Source organism: Rana temporaria, chromosome 9 (genome assembly GCF_905171775.1).
Source record: "Rana temporaria chromosome 9, aRanTem1.1, whole genome shotgun sequence".
Taxonomy (NCBI): domain Eukaryota; kingdom Metazoa; phylum Chordata; class Amphibia; order Anura; family Ranidae; genus Rana; species Rana temporaria.
Window position 1 is genome coordinate 150,577,682 of NC_053497.1, and position 26,489 is coordinate 150,604,170.

Below are 26,489 nucleotides of genomic sequence, written 5' to 3' on the forward strand. Positions count from 1 at the left end.
GTACTTTAGGATTTTACTTTAAAAACATACCAGTTTATAAACTAAAAAAAAAAGGCAAAGACAAATTGCCTATTGAATAACAGACAAATGAATAAATATGTTTATTATTCTAAAAAAAAAAAAAAAAAAAAAAAGAAAGAAAAGAGCAACATACCTCCATTAGACTCGAGTGTATACCAATGAGGTAGGGCATCGGTGCACTGCAAAAAGAAAACAAAGCTTATTAATAGTTATTTCCTGAAAACACAAGCATTGTACTTATTTTTTTTCTTTTTAACCACTTTAAAACCGCACGCCGTCATATGATGTCCAAAAAGGGGATCCGTTATCCCGGGTGGATGTCATATGACGTCCTGTACTTTGTGCGGGGATATCTGAATGATGCCTGCCCCTAGAGGCATCATTCAGATATCATTTTCTTCCGGGCGGCGATCCTGCGCACCGTAAGAACTATCATAGCGGTGGTTCCGGATGTCCCGTCCCATCGGGGGCCCGGAGAGATGATCGGCGTCCGCCAGATGGGAGGCATAGAGATCATCTCTATGACCATCGGAGGCCCGGGCGCGATGTGATGACGTCACGCCCGGGTACCCGTAAGTAAACAAACTGCAATTGCGGCTAGTAAGAATGAGATCTGTGATTTTTTTTTCACGATCTCATTCTTTCCAGCCTGGAAGAGGGATGTGGGGTCTTATTGACCATTAAATGAGTGTGGGAAATTTTAAAGCATGACATGTTAGGTATCTATTTACTCGGCGTAACATCATCTTTCATATTTTACAAAAACATGGGCTAACTTTACTGTTTTGTTATTTTTTTTAATTCATGAAACCATTTTTTTACAAAAAAAAAAAGGTGTTTGAAAAATTATTGCGCAAATACCGTGCATGATAAAAAAGTTGCAATGACCGCCATTTTATTCCCTAGGGTGTCTGCTAAAACAACATATATAATGTTTGGGGGTTCTGAGTAATTTTTTAGCAAAAGAATGATGATTTGTACATGTATGAGAGAAGTGCCAGACTAGGCCCGGTATGGAGGTGGGTTTTAAAGCCCTGTATTGAAGTGGTTAAACATAAAATAACATATACACACGCTTAAAAAAAAATATCCTCCCTTCAAGTTGAGCCATTTACAATCCACAAAAAGTATGAAATGTTCACTTACTTTCATGTTTTAGTTGCAGAGAACAGTGGGCTCCAAACTGTGGCCCAGAGGCTTGCTTTTATCTGTCCCTTGGAGCATTATTCCCCCCACTGCCAGCAACCAATGGGGTTAGCATCCCATTGATACCAACAATGGGGCACTATTAATCCCATTGATACCATGGTTGGGGCACTATTACTACCACTAATAAACAATGGGGCACTTTTACTCCCCTCAATCATGAGGAATTGTTTGCTCCCACAGATGGCAGGACATTTTCTTCATAAACTGGCCCTTTTTTAAAAAAAGTTTGGAGACCCCTGTCATAGAACATTGAATGACAGTGTGTGTGTATATATATATATATATATATATATATATATATATACTGCATTTATTGGAGTATAACACTCACTTTTTTACGCTGAAAATAGAGGGTAAACTGTGCCTGCGTGTTATACGCAGGGGGCTGTGGAAAGTTTTTTTTCCTGAAACTTCCCTCTTAAAGTTAGGGTGCGTGTTATACGCATATGCGTGTTATACACCGATAAATACGGTATATATATATATATATATATATATATATATATATATAAACACACACAGTGATGTGAACAAGTATTTGCCCCCTTACTGATTTTTTTATTTGCATATTTCTCACACTTAAATGATTCCGATCATCAAACACTTTTTATTATTACACAAAGATAACCCAAGTAAATCCAAGATGCAATTTTCTTCTTATTATTTAATTTATTAGGTGAAAAACACTGTTCAAAGTCATTGCCCCCTCCCATGCAGAATCATGAATGAACTGTGATTAACCACAATTTTTTGGAAAGCTGAGTTAAATTTCACCTGCCACACCCAGGCCTGATTACTGCCAGACCTGTTGAATCAAGAAATCACATACATAGAAGCAGTCTGACAAAGTGAATCACACTAACAGATCACAAAAAGCCACACATCATCCCAAAATCTAAAAGAAAAATCAAGAACAGATTAGAAACAAACGTGATTCGGTCTAGGAAGGGTTTAAAAGCCATTTCTAAGGCTTTCAAACTCCAGTGAACCACGGTGAGAGCCATTATCCACAAATGGAGATAACTTGGAACCGTGGTGAACCTTCCCAGGAGTAGCCAGCCTACAAAAAATTATTTCAAGAGGTGGACGATGACTCATCCAGGTGGTCATAAAAGAACCCAGAACAGCATCTAAAGAACTGCAGGCCTCACTTGCCTCAGGTAAGATCAGTGTTCATGATTCAACAATGAAAAAGAGACTGGGCAAAAATGGCATCCATGGGAGAGTTCCAAGGCAAAAGCCACTGCTCACAAAAAAAAACAAAAAAAAAACACAAAAGCTCATCTAACAAGACTTTTAGGCAAATATTCTGTAGACTGATGAGACAAAAATGTTACTTTTTGGAAGGTGTGCATCCCATTACATCTGGCATAAAACTAACACAGCATTTCATTACAAAAACATCATACCAACAGTCAGACATGGTGGTGGTAGCATGATGGTCTGGGTCTGCTTTGCAGCTTCAGGACCTGGATGACTTACCATAATTGATGAAACCATGAATTCTGAGCTCTCCAAGAAAATCCTAAAGGAGAATGACCGGCCATCAGTTCATGACCTGAAGTGCACTTGGGTTATGCAGCAGGACAATGATCTGAAACACAACAGCAAGTCCACTTAGGTTTTGGAGTGGCCTAGTCAAAGCCTGGACCTAAATCCAATTGAGATGTTGTATCATGAACTTACACATGCCGTTAATGCTGGAAAACCCTCCAATGTGGCTGAATTAAAACAATTCTGCAAAGAAGAGTGGGCCAATATTGCTCCATAGCAATGTGAAAGACTCGTTGCTAGTTATCGCAAATGCTTGATTGCAGTTGTGGCGGCTGGTGCTCCAAATTTTTGGGGGGTACACACAAACGAACAAAAAAAAAACATCAATTGCAGCCTCACTGTGCCCATCAATTGCCGCCACTGTGCCCATCAATTACTGCCACTGTGTCCATCAAACACAGCCACTGTGCCCATAAAACGCAGCCACTGTGCCACTAAATTGTCGACACTGTGCCATGCCATCAAACGCAGCCACTGTGTCATGCCATCAAATGCAGCCACTGTGCCCATAAATTGTTGCCACTGTGCCATGCCATCAAACGCAGCCAATATGCCTTCAATTGTCACCACTGTGCCCATCAATTGTCGCCACTGTGTCATGCCATCAATTGTCGGCACTGTGCCATGCCAAACGCAGCCACTGTGCCATCAATTGTCATCACTGTGCCATGTCAAACGCAGCCACTGTGCCATGCCATTGTCGCCACTGTGCCATGCCAAACGCAGCCACTGTGCCATGCCATTGTCGCCACTGTGCCATGCCAAACGCAGCCACTGTGCCATGTCATTGTCGCCACTGTGCCTATCAATTGTCACCACTGTGATATGCCAAATGCAGCCACAGTGCTATGCCATGGTCACCACTGTGCCCATCAAATGCCACCAGTTTGCCCCTAAAATGCCGCCAGATTGCCCCCGGCACTTACCTTTCTCGGTCAGCCATCCTTGGATCCTCCTCCGCGATCCCTCGATGTAGTCCCGCCCTCGATGTCACTTCAGCCAATCAGGTTACCGGTAACCAGATCTGGTGAACCTGATTGTCTGAGATGCGTGTCCATGTTAACCAAGGAACGCACACCCCGTGGGTCCCCTGGTAAACTACTTGGACAACTCTTCTGATAAATCTGTTCACTCCTCTGTCAGAAATATTGCGAGGAGCACCTGGTCGTGGCCGATTATGGTAAAATTATGTTCTTTCCACTTCTGGATTATGGCCCCAACAGTGCTCACTGGAACAATCAGAAGTTTAGAAATCCTTCTGTAACCAATGCCATCAGTATGTTTTGCAACAATAAAAGTCTTGAGAGAGCTCTTTGCTTTTACCCATCAGGAGATGTTTCTTGTCTGGCACCTTGATAATGAGATGCCTTCTTGTAGGCCACCAGTTGAGACTGAACCAGCTGATATTAATTAGCACTGACAAGGGGCAGATTTGCTTTCTAATTACTGATAGATCTCAGCTGGTGCCTTGGTTTTCCATGTCTTTTTGCACCTCCCTTTCTTCATGTGCTCAATACATTTCTCCATGTCATTTCATTTTATTACACACAATTTAATTTCTGAACGTATTTGTCTTAGTTTCTTGTATGTATGGATTGCATGGGTGGTTACCGACATGTGGTGAAAATGTCATGTCAAGAGCACCTTTAAGCACCTAGAAAAATTGTGACATGTTCAATGCTTTTGACTATTATATATTTGTATGTGACCACAGTGAAGAAATTACACTTTGCTACAGTAGTGAGTGTACAGCTTATATAATAATGTACATTTTCTGTCCCCTCAAACTAACTCAACACACAGCCATTAATGTCTAAACCGCTGGAAACAAAAGTGAGTAAACCCCCTAAGTCAAAATGTCCAAAGTGTCAATATTTGTGAAACCAGGAGACTTAACCTGATGGTCACACATTCACTGTGGTTTCAGAGGAGCCTCAAGTCCATATTATAAACAATGCTGTATTGACTACAATATTTCGGTAATCCAACGAGTAAGGGCCAGAAATGGACATTGCTTAACCACTTGCCGACCGTCGCACGCACTTTTACATCTGCAGAATGGCACAGACAGGCAAATGGGCGTACAGGTATGTCCCTTTAAATTTGCCGCATACTCCATGACCGTGGAACCCGTGGACTGGATGTCCGCCGGTGTCTCGCGATCATATAAAGAACAGGGGTATGCCTGTGTAAACATGACACTGATCGTCTGCTTCCTGTAATTGGGAGAATCATTCAGTGTCGTGTCACAGTAAGCCCAGCCCCCACACAGTTAGAATCACTCCCTAAGACGCACTTAATCCATTCCTAGCCCCCTTAGTGGTTAACCCCTTCCCTGACAGTCATATTTATACAGTAATCAGTGCATGTTTATAGCACTGATCGCTTTATAAATGTGAATGGTCCCAAAATAGCGTCAAAAGTGTCCGTTGTGTCTCCAAAAATGTCACAGTCACTATAAAAATCACTGATCGCCGACATTACTAGTAAAAAAAAATAATAATAATAAAAAAGCCATAAAATGATCCCCTATTTTGTGATTTTTTTTTTTAACCAAAAATATGTAGAAGAATACATATTGGTCTAAATTGAGGATTTTTTTTATATATATATTTTTGGGGGATATTTATTATAGCAAAACTTAAAAAATATAGCTTTTTTTTTTCAAACTTTTTGCTATATTTTTGTTTATAGTGCAAAAAATAAAAACCGCAAAGGTGATCAAATACCACCAAAAGAAAGCTCTATTTGTGGGGAAAAAAAGAACATTCATTTTGTTTGGGAGCCATGTCGCACGACCGCGCAATTGTCAGTTAAAGCGTTAAAAGTGGCCCGGTAATTTGGCAGCCAAATCCTCCGGGGCTGAAGTGGTTAATATGCTGTGCTAAATAAAAATGAAAGTCATCCGGTTAGGATTTACATCTACTTTAACCCTTTCGCTGCCAGGCCCTGTGCTCCATTTTGTACACTCAAGTGGCCAGACCATTTTTGCAATTTTTCCTGTGCTTTTTAATTTTTCACTTATAGCTTTCAGAATTTGTGAAAGACCCCCCCAAAGCATATATTTTTCTTTGAAAGCACATGATCAGTAGAATAAAAAGAAGGTGATGCAGATTTTTTTAGACCCCGCAGTATTTGCACAAGTATTTATCAAACAAATATATTTGCAAAAAATACACCAAAACCATCATTAGCAGATAAAAACAGCACATTTTACAACATTTCTACTAAATATAAAAGCTTAACCTGTATTGAGTTAATAAATAACAAATATTTGTAACTTTTAACTTGTGCCTTTTTGCAAAATTGTGAAAATTGAACAGACGCAAAAGTGTAAATATCAAAAATTCTCAAAAATATCAGGTTTTCATTTTTCCCTTGTAGCTTTAAGAATTTGTGAAAGACTATCAAAACCATGTATTTTTGAAAGCATATGACATCTAGATTGAAAAGAAGGTGCTACTAATTTTTTAGACCCCACAGTATTTTCGCAAATGTTTATTGAACCAGTATATTGGCAGAAAATACATTAAAACCATTATTAGCAGATAAAAACACAGCAACATTTATAAAATTACTGCTAAATCCCTACTAAATATAAAAGCTAAACCTGTATGGTGTTAATAAACAAGTATTTGTACATTTTAAATTTAACGTACCCAAAAATGTTTCATTTTTCACTTACAGCTTTCAGAATTTGAAAAGACCCCTCAAACTAGACATTTTCTAAAAGCACTTAAGCTGAAAAAAATACATAAAAAATGGGCTACTGATTTTTTGGGCCCCGCATTAATGATTTTAGTGTATTTTTTAATGAAAATAGCGATATGACAAACATTTGCTCAATTGAGGAAATGTTCATCATATCGCCATTTTCACAAAAAAATACACTAAAACCATTAATATTGCACATAAACACAACATAACTTACAAACTCCCTGTTAAATTAGTACTAAAACATAATTCACATGTGGCATACTAAAGTAAAGTGTATGCACATGGAGGGCCATGTTTACCCACACAGGGATGCCCATTTATGTCAATTGGGATGCAATGGCTGCACAGGCATAGCTGCTGTTTCCAATCTGACATCCATGTGGGTGTGGGCACATGCCCCCAAACGCAGACAGAGTGAGCTCAGGGACATGCATGCAGACCTACATGGATGTAAAATTGGGAGCGACGGCTCTGTTCATTTTTCAGGCAGGCCCAATCGGACCACCCATTGTTCTCTATGGAGAGACTGATATAAATGGACATGTGTCCTTTTACACCTGCCCACATCCGATTCAGTCAAGTCCACTAAATACAGACGGATGGGGATTCCATTTCGATCAGATGGCATGCGATGGAAATGTACAGGTGGTCCGTTTCTATCTGACTGCCCCATAGAGAACAGCGGGCTGTGACTGTTTCGGCTCTGCATCAGCGGAGCGGACACGGATCTGTCATCTGCCTGCTCAGCGGGGATCAGCAGACAGATCACCCGCTGAACAAGTGGGTCTGCTTGACAGAGTCCACTCCATGTGAAATGGGGTCTTATCATGTCTTATCAGGAGCAGCCAGTCCATTAGGGGCGCCGCCCCCAAGCAGGGTGCCGGACTCATACGTTTGTATGGTTTTTTTTTTTCCAAGCCACATGATTGGAGCCTGAGGCTCTAATTGGCTTGAAAAAGGTTGGGCTCGAGGTCCAGAACCCACCCACATGTGACAATAGCAAATTAAAATTCACTATCGTCTACCGACTTCTCCCCCTGGCAAATCAGGACAGATCGGGTTGGCCGGGAGGAGAAGCTGAGGTATCCGTGGAGTGGTGAGTGCGGGGGGGGGGGGGGGGGCGTCACCATGGAGGGGTGAGTTCAGGCGAACCTGGGGGGTCTTGCTAGGTTTGTGTTTTTTTGTTTTGTTTTTTTGAAGGGGGGGGGGGTTCTTTGGTGAGATATCAGAGTTCTAAACAGACCTTTATATGTCTTTTTTTGAGCCAGAGAAAGGGACTGAAGATAGTCACTATTTCCTGCAGCACTTTACTTGAATGAGTGAGGAATCCGTATAGAGATTACATTCATTCAGAAGATGACAGTCTGATACATTGTAACACTCGCGGTTACAATATATCAGCTGTCAGTGATTGCTGCATGCACCCTCTATTCTATAGGGGGGAGCTTAGTAAACACATGTTTACTAAGCCCCTACTTCACCCCCACCTGCACCGCTCCCCCTACCCCAATCCCCAGCCTGACTGATCACGGACAGTTGTGCAGGGAGAAGCTGCAGGCGGAGGGAGGGGAACAAGAGATGTAGCTCAGATCGGCCATGGATCAGGGGAGCGGGGTTCGTTGGAGGATGATCTGACTGGTGGGGGGGGACGGGACACATCTGGACGGCCCCCAAGCCCCATGCAGCACTGAAAGCCTGCGGGAGTGGAAAAGGAGGGATGCAGGCTAATGATGGTGGCTGCAGGTTTGCAGGGGGGGATGATCATATTAGGGGTTAATAATTCTGATCAGCAGGTTGTAATACGCTGATCCGAGTTATAGAATTGTTCAACAGAGTCTGCTGAACAATTCTGATATAAGCTTATGGTCATTGAAGTGACCATAAGCTTATAGGAGAGGTAAAAGGTAGGTCTGTTTTCCGTACTGACTGGCACTTCTGTAGGTCCGTATGCCGTACTGACTTGGCAGTGAAAGTGATAAATCATGTTCACAGGCAGAACTTGTTGCTATATTAGGTCAAAAGTCTTTGGGTTTATAGGAACCTTTAGATTAAAGTAAATCGCATTGGCTAATAGTGCTCAGAGGAAACGTTCATCTAGATGGGGCTGGAACTAGGGGTGTCTGCTAGGATAGATACAGCAACTGGGTTACAATTATGTATCACCCTTTAAAGTGAGACTAAACTCATTGATTTAACAGTTTCCCAAAACAGTTACATTCAAGGCATGCTGTGAATGATAACTTTCCCAGTTGCTTGTATTCTCAATGAGACTATTAAGCAATCAAATGGCTGGTGTAATAACTGCTCACATGTGTACCACCATGGTAACTGCACATCAAACAGAAGATACGATGGCAGCTTTCTTGGCAGTAAAGGATTTGAGGGTTTAGTTCTACTTTGTGGTGTGTGATATCTTAAAATGATCTTATTTCTTTGCCCAGCCGTATTGTGTTCTTGTGTTAACCTAACAGCCTAGTATTTAAATCACCACACCACTTCAATTCTGTAACTGTAAACTAAAACAGCTGATGAAAATCTACACTCTGTAAAAAAAAACAAGAAAACATTGTCCACTTTATATTACTCTTTCTCACAGGTCACCTTAGGAAGCTCCCCTTGGAGTTGAAATTCTGCATTCCCAAAACATAATGAAACAGAAATGGCTCGTGCTAAAAATGTAAATGCTATTGTGGCTTTCATTAGTGCACATTATGTCAGCAACCGTACTGCTTCCACCGGATAGCAAACACTTCCCCCAAGTCCAAAGGTTATCTTGCAAAGTCATCTGCACAGACAGGCTTCAAAAGAACATCATGTATCCACATCGGGTAGCAATAAAAAATCAAATCCAGATCTAATGTGGTTTGTTCATTTCAAAATGTTCTACAAGCCCAAGATCTCATGATATTAACACCTTCTAAACAAAGGAACTATTCTATGTACTTAGGTCCTAACATGGAATGATAACCTGTCAATGAACTCTTTGACCACAGCTAAACACTGTCCTAGGTTTTAAAAGGGTAAAGCAAAATTATAGTATGTGGAAAATTAAAGTTAGATCATACCTCAGCTCAAAAAGTCATAATTTTATACAATTATAGTATTCCATTGTCTTATAAAATAATATATACATGTCAGTCTTTGTATGAACTGTATATGCATATACACCGGGGGGAAAAATTATTTGATCCCCTGCAGATTTTGTAAGTTTGCCCACTTACAAAGAAATGAAGGGTCTATAATTGTTAACATAGGTGAATTTTAAATGGTAGAGACAGAATATCAACCAAAAATCCATATAAAATTAAAAAAATATACAAATGTTCCAAATTGAGTTGCAGTTCAGTGAGTAAAATAAGTATTTGATCCCCTACCAACAAACAATAATTCTGGTTCCCACAGGCTGGGTACATTCAGTGCTTATGTGGTACACAGATTAGTCCTGTCAATTTAAGAAGGTCCTCCTAATGACAACTTGTTATGTAAATAAAAGACACCTGTCCACAAAATCTATTTCTTCCATTCAAACCCAACATCATGGTGCAAGACCAAAGAGCTGTCAAACGACATCAGGGGTCAAGTCTGTCTACCTGCACAAGGCTGGAATGGGCTACAAGACCATCAGCAAGAAATCTTGGTGAGGAGACAACTGTTGGAGCGATTATTCATAAATGGAAGAAATACAAAATAACCATCTCCCTCAGTCTGAAACTCCATGCAAGATCTTGCCTCATGGGGTAAGGATGATCAGGAGAAAAGAGAGAGATTAGCCCAGAACTAAACAGGAGGAGCTTGTGAATAATATCAAGGTAGTTGGGACCACAGCGACCAAAACAACCTATTGGTAACATATTACACTGCCATGGATTGAAATTCTGCAATGTCCAAAAGGTCCCCCACATCAAGAAGGCACACGTACTATCCCATCTTAAGTTTGCCAATGCACATCTAAATGATTGGGAGAAGGACTGGGAGAAAGTGCTGTGGTCAGATGAGACCAAAATTAAACTCTTTGGCATTAACTTGATTTGCTGTGTTTGGAGGAAGAAAAATGTTGGGCTATGACCTCAAAAACACCATCCCTACAGTCGAGCAGAGGTGAAAACATCATGATTTGGGGCTGTTTTTCTGCTAAAGGTACAGGCCGACGTTGCCACATTAACCGCTTAAGGACCCCTTCACGCCGATATACGTTGGCAGAAGGGCATGGCTGGGCACAAGCATGTACCTGTACGTTGCCTTTAAGAGCCCAGCAGTGGGTCGCGAGCGCGCCGCCGCCAGTGTGCTGGCGACCTGGTCCTGTGTTCCGTGATCATGCACGCTGAACCCGCGGACCCGATCGCCGCCGGTGTCCCGCAATTGGGTCACAGAGCTGAAGAACGGGGAGAGGCACGTGTCAGAGCAGCATATGGACAATCCGGGGACCATTGAGGCTTGGTGTGCTTTTAAAGAAACAGCAATTTGTCTGGCCACAGGACATGGCTTCCTCATTAAAAAGTGGTATATATATATATATATATATATATATATATATATATACTAATCTGTTATATTAGAATATACCAAATTATACAAATGATGTATCTATAAACATAATAATTTGTAAACCTTTTTTCTCTCACATAGTAAAGATGGTCGCTGGAGTCTCTACAATCGTTCGGAGGCCGAACGCAACATTATGATGTCATGCCCGGCCTCTGCATTCAAACAAACAGCGCCACCTCGGCTAGGAAGCTTTTTTATTTTTTATTTCAGGCTTCCAGCCTATAAGTGAGTTGTGGCACAGTGTATCTAAATTAAGGGCAGGCAAAGGTGTTTACATCAGTAGGAAGTCAGTGTTGGGGAAAGAAGCAGTGTAGGGGATTGCCTTATACTTCTTCAGCTAGCTACTTCAGTAAACAAAAAAAAAAATATTAGTTTAATTCTATATTATTAAATGATAAGTGCACATTCAGAGAAAGTTTACCCCTTTAAGCTGACCTAACAGACCCCACCCCCCTCCCAGCCATAGGTTCTGGAGATTGTTTTCATCCCATGCCGAAATGTCTTCTAGTAGTGCCTGTAGCTCACATTGTGGAATAAGAGAAGTCAGCAATTCTCCCTAATTTAGCCGTGGTCACACTGCCCTGTTGAAAAAAAAATGCAAATGCATTTTTGATGTGCTCTTCTGGTTGCCTAAGTCCCATCATACAACTGTGAAACATGGACATGTGACTCAAAAAAACACAACTGTGGTGCATGTGTTTTCTATTCATTTTAACAGGGAGCTGAATTTTTTGTGTGGTTTTGAAAAGTGCACTAAGAATGCTGCAAGCAAAACTTTTCAAAATACACCAGGGGTGTGAAGAGTCCCATAGGATTTAAAGAATAACAATTTTCTTGTGTTTATTGTTTTTATTTTTATTTTTTTAGCAAGCTAAAATGCAGCAACATTGCATCAGTGTGAAAGGGCACTACTTGCGAAAAAGCTAAAATTAACGGACACATTATAAAAGTCTGCTAAACGGTAATGCCGCGTACACACAATCATTTTTCGGCTTGTAAAAAAACGTTTTTCAGCCTCTAGAAAAAACAAAGTTTTTTCCAACTTCATCATTAAAACGACGTTGCCCAAGCACGATCGTTGAAAAAAATGCTCTAGCAAAGTGCGGTGACGTACAACACGTACGACGGCACTATAAAGGGGGAGTTCCATTCGGATGACGCCACTCTTTGGGCTGCTTTAGCTGATTTTGTGTTAGTAAAAGACGATTTGCGCTTTTCTGTCTGTTACAGCGTGATGAATGTGCTTACTCCATTACAAACGGTAGTTTTACCAGAACGAGCGCTCCCGTCTCATAACTTGCTTCTGAGCACGAGCGGGTTTTTAACGTCGTTTTAGCCCACACGCGATCATTTTTTACAACCTGAAAAAATGCAGCATGTTTGGATTTTTTTTTTTGTCGTTTTTCAGAACCCGAAAAATGATGTGACGCCCACACACGATCATTTTAAATGACACTTTTTTTTTAAAAACATTGTTTTTTACATGCCGAACAATGATCGTGTGTACGCGGCATAACTCTACTTGAAGTGTTAATCTGTTTCTGATACAAAAATACATGACAGTTTCCTTTTAAAGTAGATGTAAACCCTTATTGAATTATATTAATTATGCTAAAGCACTGTGTTTAATAAACTGACACTTTTATATATTCTTCTTTATGTATAAGTTTCAACGGAACACATTACTCAGAAATCTTAGCGAAAGACAAGATAATTAAGAAACACAGCATAATGCGTAGAAACAAACAAATATTCCATAAAGATACAAAGATGAATTACAATCAGGTTAAATGTTATACTAGATAATATTGCAATTGGGTGGTGTTCAGTGAAAAAGCACACGGGATCCGGGGTAAATTCTCCCCAAGGATCATGAGGGACAAGAACCACTTACCAGTGGGTTGAAGGAAAACACATATTAGCCCATATACATATCTTCTCTCCTCTCCCCTCCATGTCAATAAAGAACATAAAAAAGATAGGGAGTGATGAGTGCTATAAAGTTGCAGGGGAAATTATGGCAAATTGTGAGGATGGAGAAGGGCATTTGAATGTTTCCCAATAGTATGATCTCTTAATATGTTCTGTAGTTTTGTCTCTGATGGGCGAAATAAGACCCTCCATAGTCTGTATAACATTCACCCTGGCAAAAAATTGCTTGAGTGCCGGTGGGCATGATTGCTTCCAGTTGCTAGGGATACATGCCCTTGCAGGGTTTCAACAAGTTAATTCAAGTATATGTGAACCCTCGCCTTGTAAAACAACCCATTCAGTTTAAAATAAAAACATTTGAGTATAAATGTAAAAACATTATACATACCTTATTTCCCCCTTTTTTATAAGTGATCATATACCCTCTGTTTTTAACTGCATAGAGAGGGGAGGGTAGAGAAACAACAGTACACATATCTTTCCAAAGAGTGTGTATGTGTGTGTGTGTGGGGGGGGGGGGGGGGGGAGAAAGAAGGCTGATCATTGGAGTAGAGCACACTGAGTTCTCAGCAGTGTAAAAGAACTGACCACAGTGTGCTTTCATGCCTAGTATGGTCAGTTTTTAATAGGAGAGGAGAGGGACTGGCAGGAACACCATGGATATCACACAAAGGTTAACCATACAACGAGAAGAGGATATTTATCACACAAGTACATGGTACAGCAGGTACATATCAGGAACATTGATTTTATATAATGCTTTAGGGACATAGAAGTGAAATTGAAGAGGACAGACACCAGCTTATCAGACCAGGAATAATCCATTTGTTTATACATTATTTCTGTGACGTGTTGCCATTTTTACTATTAATGGTTTAATTTTTGTCATCCTCTGTTGCTGATGATCTACTGTTGCATCTCTATAGCCAATATAGGTTTATATGAACACATTTCATGATGAATTCATGGAATTTCTGGTTTACTGATGGCAACAACAGAGGACCATAACTGCATAATGTTCATTGAAATGCCCACCAGCAGAAGTACAATTAGGAAGCAGGGACAGAGCAATGCAGGAAGTGCCTGGTAAAGCCTTTCATGGCAAATCACCAACTATCATTTCAATAAAAGCTTAAGTTGATAAATATTTGAAATTATATTCAAATGTTTAAGCCTATATGAGATTTTAGTCATTGGGTTTACGTATACTTTAACACAATAAATCAGTTTCAAACACATTGATGCCTGTACCCTGCTTCATGTGGATTATGGCTTGTATAAGTAATATACTTTTCTAGGTATTACAAAACCAGCCCCATAAGTCAAGTCTTGTGTCAGGGAGTCTAAAACAATGAATGTGGGTTGGGTGCAATAGAGAGCAGCCAAAATAGTGGGACAGAAACTGTGACCAACATGCTGCTTAATGCAAGTCAATTCTGAGAAATGTAATTAACAGCAACATTTGGATCTTTATGTGAGCTATAGCTAATCAAAAGATGGACAGAAAAGTATAATGTGTTTAATTAGAATGTCACACATGCTGAAATTTGAAGTCGACAAATGGGATCTCATGTTCATTGCTGCACATGGTAGTCCACAGAGAGACACATTTTGATGAACAGTTACACAATCAAATTTAAACTTCACTCGTTTATCTGGTTGACCAAGATGTGTATGTTCTGTAGTTTTCCATTTCAGATATTAAAACATACTCTAAGCATAAAAAAAAAGAGAAAAAAAAGGCAGGAAATGGGAAAACATGTAGAACATTGTGGCCCGGATTCAGAAAGGACTTACGCCGACGTATCTTCTGATACGCCGCGTAAGTCCACGGATGCGCCGTCGTATCTATGCGCCTTATTCAGCAAACAAGATACGCCTGAATTTTGGCTTGATACGACCAACGTGAGTCTCCTACGCCGTCGTATCTTGGGCGCATATTTACGCTGGCCGCAAGGGGCGCTTCCATTGATTTACGCGTCAAATATGTAAATGAGCAAGATACGCCGATTCACGGACGTACTTACGCCCGTCGCAGCAATCTACGCTGTTTACGTATAGGGGAACGTCCGGCGTAAGTTTACTCCTCACAAGTCATGTTAAGGTATGGATGTCGGAAACATCGAAACAGCCATCGTATTTTACGTCGTTTACGTAAGTCGTACGTGAATGGGGCTGGGCGTAGGTTATGTTTATGTCGTAGGCATTGAGCCAGCGTATCTTAGGGAGTATATGCAATGTGATTCTGAGCATGCGCGCGCATGTGCCGTTCGTTAGGCCCTATATTTGCATGGGGTCACGGTTAATTTACATGTAGCACGCCCACTACCTTCCTACTTTGAATTAGGCGGGCTTACGCCAGCCAATTTACGTTACGCTGGTGTAAATATGGGAGCAAGTGCTTTGTGAATACTCAGCTTGCCTCTCAATGTTACGTCGGCGTAGCGCATATGAGATGCGCTACACCGGCACAAAGATGCGCCAATGTACCTGAATCCCGGCCTGTGTGTCTATAATGTCCATTCCACACAACTTTAAAATGTCCTGTTGGGAGAAGTAATAGACATGAACAGGCTTTGTAGTGTCAGGCAGGACCTAAATGCATGCTGCAGGAACCATTTCCTGCAAACTTGCACAACAGAAACTCACATTCACTCTGACCCAGTATCTTAGTGGGTGACGTGCTGGGCGTCTTGAATGTGCATCCCTCATTTTCATGTCAATGTGTACAATGCCTAATGCTTTCCAAAAAAAGAGACTACCCTCAGGAATAAGAAAAGGACTCAAGAGTTGAGGCATCCACATACATGCAATCCAATAAAAGTGCCAATGAGATGATTATTCTGCTACATATTAACCACTTAAGACCCGGACCAAAATGCAGCTAAAGGACCTTGCCCCTTTTTGCGATTCGGCACTGCGTCGCTTTAACTGACAAAGCTCCCAAACAAAATTGGCGTCCCTTTTTCCCCACAAATAGAGCTTTCTTTTGGTGGTATTTGATTACCTCTGCGGTTTTAATTTTTTGCGCTATAAACAAAAATAGAGCGACAATTATGAAAAAAATTCAATATTTTTTACTTTTTGCTATAATAAATATCCCCCAAAAATATATTAAAAAAAAACATTTTTTTCCTCAGTTTAGGCCGATACGTATTCTTCTACCTATTTTTGGTAAAAAAAAAAAAAAACGCAATAAGCGTTTATCGGTTGGTTTGCGCAAAATTGATAGCGTTTACAAAATAGGGGATAGTTTTATTGCATTTTTATTCTTTTTTTTTGTTTTACTACTAATGGCGGCGATCAGCGATTTTTTTCGTGACTGCAACACTATGGCGGACACTTCGGACAATTTTGACACATTTTTGGGACCACTGTCATTTTCACAGCAAAAAATGCATTTATAATGCATTGTTTATTGTGAAAATGACAATTGCAGTTTAGCAGTTAACCACAGGGGGCGCTGATGGGGTTATGTGTGACCTCAAGTGTGTTTACAACTGTAGGGGGGTGTGGCTGTAGGTGTGACGTCATCGATTGTGTCCCCCTATAAAAGGGATCACACGATCGATGACGCCACCACAGTGAAGAACGGGGAAGCCATGTTCACGGTCACGGAGCTTTGGACCGGGTCGTGGAAGCACGCCGCGGGCGCGCACCCGCGACCCCATGGCTGGGCTTAAAGGGCAACGTACATATAATTGAATGCATTAAGATAACAAACTTCTGCCATTACAACCACCAATGCTGGGATTTCTTCCCAGAAAGTTATAGTTCTATGCTGTAGATTTTCAGCAGAGACTGATAAATTATTCTCAGACATGTAGTGCAATGTTGAAGTCTTTGACTGTAAGGGTAAGGCCGTGTACACACGGGCAAACATGTACGATGAAACCGGTCCGCCGGGGATTTCTGTACGATGGCTGTACTAACCATCGTACAGAAATCCGCGCCTAAACAATACGTGGGGCGTGTCCGCGGCGTCGCCGCGTCATCGTCGCGGCGACGCCGTGGACACGCCCCGCGTGGGCGGGCCTGCCAGTTAAATGCTTCCACGCATGTGTCAAAGTCATTCGACGCATGCGAGGGATGGCGGGCGGTCGGACATGTACGGTAGGTCTGTACAGACGACCGAACATGTCCGAGCGGGCAGGATTCCAGCGGACTGTTTTAAAACAAGTCCAGGAATATTTGTCCGCTGGGAAAAGGCCCGGCGGGCAAATGTTTGCTGGAATTCTGTCCGCTCGGTCCTACACACGACCGAACATGTCTGCTGAAACTGGCCCGCGGACCAGTTTCAGCAGACATGTTTGGTCGTGTGTACGGGGCCTAAGTGTGCTTAAAACTGAGAAGTGTAAAACAGTTTTCACATTACTTTTCTTGAAAACAGAGTAGTGAAATCTCAGGTTGACCCGTAAAGAAAAATAAGTCATTAACATTAATTGATTAACCAAATGGTAATTCCCTTAAAGATTTGATTTTTCTGAATTGTTAATTGCCATGTTTCTAAGACAATTACAATAAAGCAGATAGGGGGAAACTGTCTAGAGTCATTCCTCATTGTGAATAGGATGAAAGAGTCATGTATTCTCACTCTAGCTGAGGGCATTGAGAGCCATAACCCACCGTTAGATTATTATTATTATTATTATTTTTTACTCAGGCCCAGGTGTTGGAGAGTTGAACACAGAAATGTCCAACTGAACAAACACTTTATCAATGTCAACAGATAACAATATGAGAGTGTTTTACGTTTGCCTTATTAAGAGAGCCCTTATGTTGTCTTGTGCGTCTTAATCTTGTTTGGTCTGGGTGAACCTGGCTGAGAGTAATGGTTGTGACTTTGTGCAAGTATTTTAGGATAAATCTTAAGCTAGGTACGCACAGGCAGAAAACTGTTGGTTTAGCAGTTACCAGACGACTTTTGCCTTGCATGTACAGATCCTCATCCAATAGAAGCAGGTTTTATGACGAGCTTTTGTCAAATAAGCATGCTGGAAAACCAGCATCCGATCATCAGTATTCTGCAAATTCGGCTGTCAGTCCTCCTGTCAGAGCACAAATAGCTCAGCAGGGAGATCACCGCACTAACATTGAATGTGTTAGTATGGCAATCTGTACTTTTTTTTCTGTTTAGCCTGCAGAGTGAAGAAAAAAATTCCTGTGTGTACCCAGCATTTGTTTTAAAGAGGAAGTAAACCCTGATGGGTTTGACTTCCTCTTTATTTCCCTGCAAAGGAAAAGTATAATTGGCTACTATGCATCGCATAGTAGACCATTATGTGTCACTTACCTGAAAACGATGTGTCATCACTATCCCCACTGGTTGTAAGCATCCATCTTCAGCCCTCTTCCTTCTGGGGCCGTGGAACCCCCAGCTCTGTGACAGGTCGGAGTCGCCAGTCACGGCATGACCCCTTTAGAAAGGGCACAATTGTGCCCTTTCTAAAGTGCGCATGCGCAGAAGACTTTAGCACACAAGTATATTGTAAATATCTCCTAAACCGTGGAGGTTTGGGAGATATTTCCAGAACCTACAGGTAAGTAAGCCTTAATATAGGCTTACCTGTAGGTGAAAGTGGTTGTATAGAGTTTACAACCACTTTAACCACTTAACCCCTGGACCATTTCGCTGTCCAAAGACCAGAGCATTTTTTTTGCCGTTCGGCACTGTGTTGCTTTAACTGACAATTACGTGATCGTGCGACGTGGCTCCCGAACAAAATTGACGTCCTTTTTTTCCCACAAATAGAGCTTTCTTTTGGTGGTATTTGATCACCTTTGCGGTTTTTATTTGTTGCGCTATAAACAAAAAATAGAGTGACAATTTTGAAAACAATGTAATATTTTTTTTTTACTTGTTGCTATAATAAATATCCCCCAAAAATCTATAAAAAAATCATTTTTTTTCCACAGTTTGGGCTAATATGTATTATTCTACATATTTTTGTTAAAAAAATCGCAATACGCGTATATTGATTGGTTTGCGCAAAAGTTATAGCGTCTACAAAATAGGGGATAGTTTTATGGCATTTTTATTATTTTACTAGTAATGGCGGTGATCAATGATTTTTATCGTGACTGTGACTTTATGGTGGACACATCGGACACTTTTGACACATTTTTGGGACCAATGCATGAAAAGTTCCGTTAGTATTAGTAAAGAAAATATATTTTCTTTGCATGGCAATAACCATCTCAAACTGACCATATTCTCCTGCCTGGTATAATTATCGGACTTTACAGGACTCTGCTTACTAACATCGCTTTGACTAACATCATTAATTTACTCTTATTGAATGACTCCAACTGACTGAACCATCTCTCATCCTTTTGCCTTCAAGGATTACTACAGTTCAATATGGCCCCACTAGAGCACTCTTACGGCCTCCATTTTCTATATATGAAGATGTGAAAATTAACTCAGCTCTGTAGATTATCCCTACTGCTCCCCGCCCCTCTTCCTCCCTCCCCACACACTGGGTTCAGCCACCAGTAATAGCACTTATTGGCAGAATTTAGACAGGGTCGTCAGGTACTTTTTTTCTTTCTGATTTATAATCTCCCCCCCCCTCTTCTTCTTCTTAAATAGCCAAATTAATTAATTCATTACATTCAGTGCATGAATCTCGTGGCTGAACCATATACGTCCGGACTAGTGTCATGATTTTATGTTATCTATTGTAAGTCTTGTCTGTTACATTTGTTCATGGCAAACCCTCCTTTTAATGGTTCCAGTTTTCCAAATAGTTTGTTAATGACTGTACTTTTTACTATTTAATTTTGATACCACAATAAATCCTTTTGTATCAGATTATTATCTAGATCATTAATTGCTGCTATATAGTAACCCCTTTCAGGCCTTCCCTTAGGCCACTTTCCTCCCCCCCCCCCATATCCCCTCTTTTTTTAGCAATCACACAAGCAGGACATGATGTTTCTGGGGGGTGGTCAGTACACACTCTGGCCCAGATTCAGAGAACACTTACGCTGGCGTATCTACATATATGCAGCGTAAGTGTCCAGATGCGCCGTCGTATCTATGCGACTGATTCCTAACACTAGATACGCCTGAAATATGGCTTCAGCCGACCGACGTAAGTTCCCGTACGCCGTCGTATCTTGGGTGCATATTTATGCTGGCCGCAAGGGGCGCTTCCGTAGATTTACGCGTCGAATATGCAAATGACCTAGATACGCCGATTCACGAACGTACTTGCGCCCGTCGGATTTAGCTACGCCGTTTAAGTAAGGCTTACGTCCGGCGTAAAGTTACCCCTGCTATATGAGGCGCAGGTAATGCAAAGTATGGACGTCGGAACAAGCGTATCTTTTTACGTTGTTTACGTAAGCCGTACGGCGCTTCATTTACATGGAGTCACGATTCATTATAATACAACACGCCCACTACCAGCCTACTTTGAATTATGCAGGCTTACGCCGGCCCATTTACGTTACGCCGCCGTACTTTAGGGAGCAAGTGCTTTGTGAATACTGTACTTGCCTCTCTATGTTACGTTGGCATAGCGCATATGAGATGCGCTACGCCCGCACAGAGATACGCCGATCTCTGTGAATCTGGCCCTCTGTGTACAGAACAACTCCATGTAGCCATATTGCAATGCATTCTCAGAAAATTACAGTGGCTGCAGATTGAAAAGGAAAAATAATTTCAATTACAATATGATTAGTGTCGCAATTATATGTGCTATATTAATTTTTTATTTATTCGCAATTTTTTTCCCACGACAGTGGAGTTACCCTTTAACCGGTTCCCGACCGGCTCATAAAGATATACTGGGCAAAATGTTGTACATGTATGTCCTTCCCTTTTTTAGGCACCAGATGGTGCACGCATGCGCGCGTCCGATGCACAGCGGGGGATCCGATGCGCTTGCATGAGCGCCAGCACGGGGATTTGTGTGTGTAAACACACAAATCCCTGTGCTGTCCAGGGAAGAGGAGCCATATTTTTTGTTCCTACTAAGTAGGAAAAACGATGTGTCTCCTCTTCCAAGTCAATCTTATCCCCATACAGTTAGAACACACAATAAATCCCTTGATCGCCCCCTAGTGTTAACCCCTTCCCTGTCAGTGACATTTACACTGTTATCAGTGCATTATTATAGCACTGATCGCTGTATGAATGCCAATGGTCCCAAAAAAGTGTCAAAAGTCTCCGATCTGTCCGTCGCAATGTCACATTATTAGTAAAAAAAATAATAATAATAAAAATGCCTTAAATCTTTCCCATAGTTTGTAGACACTATGGGCCAGATCCACATACAAATAGATCCGAATCCTTTTCGAATCCTCAGCGAGTTTGTGCCGTAAGTTACGGTGGCGTAGTGTATTTCTGGCGGCGGATTTCAAATTGGGCAGGTTGGGGGCGGGTTCCATTTAAATGAAGCGTGTCCCCGCGCCGAATGAACTGCGCATGCGTCGTTCCAAAATTTCCCGACATGCATTGCGCTAAATGACGTCGCTAGGACGTCATTTTTTTTAACTTCGACATGAGTTACGTCCATCCCGATTCACGCAAAAAAAAAAAATCAAATTTTGACGCGGGAACGACGACCATACTTAACATGGCAAGTCTATCTATACGCCGCAAAATACCAGCTTTAACTATACGCCGGAAAAAGCAGACGTTACAGAATGCAACGGCCGCGCGTACGTTCGTGGATCGTCGTAAATCGCCAATTTGCATACCCGATGCGGAAAACGACGCAAACTCCACCCAGCGGACGCCGAAGTATTGCATCTAAGATCCGAAGGCGTACGAAGCCGTTTGCCTGTCGGATCTTACCCAGATGCCGTTGTATCTTGGTTTAAGGATTCAAAGTAAAGATACGACGCGGGTAATTTGAAAGTACGCCGGTGTATCAGTAGATACGCCGGCGTACTTGCTCTGTGGATCTGCCCCTATAACTTTGCGTAAATCAATCAATATACACTTATTGCGATTGTTTTACCAAAAATATGTAGAAGAATATATATTGGCCTAAACTGTTGAAGAATTTTCTTTTTTATTTTGTTTTATTTGGGGAATATTTATTATAGCAAAAAGATTTTTCAAAATTTTCAATCATTTTTTTGTTTATATGGCAACAAATAAAAACTGCAGAGGTGATCAAATACCACTGAAAGAAATCTCTATTTGTGGGAAAAAAAAGGACGCAAATTTTAATTGGTTACAGTGTCGAATGACCCGCACCATTGTCAGTTAAAGCGACACAGTGCCAAATTTTAAAAAGTGCACTGGTCAGGAAGGAAGTAAAATCTTCCGGGGCTGAAGTGGTTAAGGATTAGTAGTGATACACGCTTTATGTTATGGCACAGTGAGGGTCTGTTGTCCACTGGATCCACTGCTATGCATGTAAATAGTGCCTCTGACAGGTACTAAGAGGTATAGGAGTTCAAACCTTTCAGAAAAATATATCATAAATCTAGCTGACTTCTTATTACAAGCCATTTTATCTGATGCACAATCCAAATGCTTTGAGCAAACACTGCTCCCTCCTCAGGAGTACAACTGGAGTTTAAGAAGCAGAAGTGCTTGTTCCAAAACATGTTTGGTGTATCAGAGAGTATTAAACCGTCTGGATTTTGGAATTTCACAGAAGAGCACTTATATATTGTGTGATAGCTGCTGTGGAGTTCATGTCTGGCATTACTAGAAGACAACCTTTTCCGTATATGTTGTCCCACATGTACAAGTAGATGCAGGTATGTTGCTGAGAAAAAGGTGTCCTTCATTACTCTAAGCAACAGAACTGGTCTGGAGTTGACTGAGAGGTGTCAAATCTTAGGCTCCATTCACACTTGTACAACTCCAAAGACGTGCATTTGGCTTTAACCAGTGATAGTGGACAACTGCTGCAAACACGTTGCATTATATAACATTCAGGTATGACTTCCATGCAACTTCAGAGGGTTAACATTGAAGTCTATGGCCCTCAAGTTGCATGACAAATCTGACCAAAGTAGTGCATGAACTACTTTGAAGTTGCTGCAACTTTAAGTTGCACATATATGAATGATTATCATTGGAAAACATAGGGAATGACTTGTCATGCAAGTTTGATGTCCATAGTTGCATGACCAGTCGCACAAGTGTGAATGGAGCCTTAAGCTGCATTCACAAATGGGTGTTTTGAACCGTGGGCAGAACTGCCCTGGTCTGAATGACAAATTGCACAATGCACATTTCAGATGGCACCTAAAATTGCGGTGTGGTTCTGCCACGATAACTTTTTTGGGTGACAAGCTTCACGTCATGCAGTTTGGCGCGATGTATCGCAGTAGAACAGCACTGCATTTTAACATTTCATTCAAATGAATGGCATCTGAAATGTGGGTTGCTCGATTTGAAATTGCGGACAGAATCACAGCGATCCTGCCTGCAAGTCAACCACCCATGTGTGAATGCAGCAATTCAACCGCCCATGTGTGAATTGGGAAGTTATTCAGTGCTTCATTTTTGGAAAGGGCTAGGGACTTTTCTAAATGCAACATGGTGCGGAATTAGTAGAAACACATGTAGTGCATTTATGTATGCGGTTTATGTTTTTTAATCTGGCTAACAACAAAACATCTCCTCTTTAAAAAAAAGAAAGAAACAAGAAAAAACACATGAAAAATGTGTCAAAAATGCACCGTCAAAAGCACTGCAGAAACTGATCAAAAGAAAACTGGATGTGTGTGAACCAGGCCTTCGAGGAACTTCTGTTAATTTCTGTAGTTTGAATTTTTTTTCCATTTTATGTGAACTGGTACTGTATGTTTGGATCTGTCTCAGTGTTTTGCTCCCCCTTTTATATATATATATATATATATATATATATATATATATATATATATATATATATATATATATATATATATATATTTTTGTATGTACTTTAGGATATCCTGCATTGGGAGATCAGTTCAAATTTTTGAAATAGATATTTTTTTTCAAATAGATATTCATCAACGTCTCATTTTTTACTATAAATCCTCTGGTTGGATGTTATATAAAAGTGGTCATAGTGAACACAGAAGATACATTCTAGTCCATAATTGTTTCCTGTTGCTTCATTCAAATCATTATCCTTCGGATGACGAGCTTGTTTCACTCCAATATATAGCAGATGATCAGACCTTAGTTCACTCAGATCTAAAACCCCTTTCACACGGGGCAGAAACCGCCCAAGTGCATCTGCCTGCTCAGCGAGGGATCTCTCCACTCATCCTCTCTAAGCAGGTGGATGACAGGCAGAATGGACACAGCCCACTCTTCTCTATGGGGAAGTCGCATAGAAACTAACTGCATGTGCGTTTCCATCTGATTGTCATCCAATCCGTCGGATGGATGGCAAACGTATCCCTATCCCTCTATTTTTAGCAGACTGGGTCGAATCAGATGCTGGTGGATGACAATGGGCACATATCCACTGACATCTGCCACCTCATAGAGAACAAATGGACCGGCGGACCAGATCGGTCTGCTAGTGTGAAAGGGGCCCTAAAGATGGCACTTGCTATTTAAAAAAGGCTAATTATTTGTTTTAGGAGTGATGCCTGCAGGGCAAATGTTATTTTCATCGTTTTGCACCTAGGACTATAAAATGTTCCTTTACCTGATGGAACTGCCAAGAACAAATGGGAATGTTGCAGTATACTTTTTTTATTAAAGAATGTACTTATATTTTCAAGCAGAGAATCCTGAAATGCAAGGTCTGCAGGAAATTATTATGTTTACAATTCTGTGTTTTATCCTTTTCAGATGTGCAGGCTGCCATTCCATGCACACTAATGCACCCCCATACCATCAGAGATGCAGGCTTTGAACGGAGTACTGATAACAAGCTGGAAGGTCCTGTTCCTCTTTATTCCAGAGGATGTAGTGTCCATGGTTTCCAAAAAGAATGTAAAATGTTGATTTGTCTGACCACAGAACAGTTTTCCACTTTGCAACAGACCATTTTAAATGAGCTTTGGCCCAGAGAAGACGGTAGCGTTTCTGGATCATGTTCAGATTTTCTTTGCATTTTTGGATGGCACAGCAAACTGTGTTCACAGACAGTGATTTTTGGAAGCATTCCTGAGCTCATGCAGTGATGCCCAAAATTACTGTTTTTAATAAGGGCCTAGAGATCACGGCATCCAATATTGCTTTTCAGCTTTTTCCTTTGCAAACAGAGATTTCCCCAAATTCTCAGAATATTTTGATATTATGTACTGTAGATAATATATTTAAAGCATTTACAATTTTACTTTGAGGCACATTTTTCTGAAATTGTTTGACAATTTTTAGATGTAGCTTTTCACAGATTGGTGAACCCCTGCCCATCTTACTGCTGAGATACTCAGACTCTCTAAGATGCTGACCTGTTGCTAATTAACCTAATTAGTTGCAAAGTGTTCTTCCAGCTTTTCCTTGGTAGTACCACTTACTTTTCCAGCTTTTTGCTGCCCTGTCTCAACTTTTCTGAGATGTGTTGCTACCATCAATTTCCAAATTACCTTCCTTTTTTCTTTAAATGGTACATTTTATCACATTTGATATGTTTTCTATTTTATAATGTAAATACAATTTGGGTTTATGGGATTCACAAATCATTTTTTTATTTTTTTTTTATTTTAGATTTTAAACAGTGTCCCAACTTTTTGGGAATTAGGGTTGTACTAATCTCTGAAGACTGCACCCCCTTTACATGACAGCAGCAGTCTACAAACATCACATTCAGGTTTAAGTAGAAGTGTGGACCGAGTCCATAATGATGCGACACGACAGTTGTACCACTTTGGATCCGACGTTGCCCTGTGAATTGAAGTCGGACATGTGCCGACTTCATTGAACAGGGATCCCAACTTTGATCCCTGACAATATCAGGCACTGTGTCTGGTATGAATCTTTAGGGGGAACTCCACACACAATGTAAAAAAAAAAAAAACGCCATGGGTTCCCCCTCCAAGAGCATACCAGGCCCTTTGGTCTGATATGGAATTTCAGGGGAACCCCTACGCTGAAAACATGGTGTGGGGGTTCCCCCAAAATCCATACCAGACCCTTATTCGAGCACACAACGAGCAGGTCAGGAAAGGGGTGGGGATGAGCGAGCATGAGGGGGTGTGGGTGCTTTTGGGCAGGGGGGCCTTGCGTCACCCACCCCAAAGCACTGTGTCCCCATGTTGCTGAAGACAAGAGCCTTTTCCCAACATCCATGGGTAAATTGTACATTGCAATGTATTCTCCCCTCTCTGGCTCTTCTGCCTCCTCCACCAATGTATTCTGCCTCTGCGACATGAGCTCCCAAAGTCGGAGCGTTTGCCGTACCAGTGTAAACACGGTCTAAAAGATGTAATTTCCAATTATTGTATGTTCTCTCAATATCACTACTATTAAGTCCTGAACAAAGGAAGAATTGTTTTTAGCACCACATCCCAATATTGAATACAAAAAATAGGGAAAAGGGAGGACTTTAAAGATGCAAGTAGACATAAAATAAATTATGATTTTATAA

General features: G+C 41.0%; 1 protein-coding gene across 4 annotated transcripts in view; it reads right to left on the reverse strand.

Annotated features, from left to right (window-relative positions):
- Window positions 1-26,489, reverse strand: part of DENND1A (DENN domain containing 1A) — a 1,239,075-nt gene that overhangs the window by 585,053 nt on the left and 627,533 nt on the right. For all 4 annotated transcript variants that reach the window (XM_040324851.1, XM_040324852.1, XM_040324854.1 and 1 more), the window contains exon 11: window positions 155-200. In XM_040324851.1, the coding sequence (XP_040180785.1) occupies window positions 155-200 (46 nt within the window). The remainder of the gene's footprint in view (window positions 1-154; window positions 201-26,489) is intronic.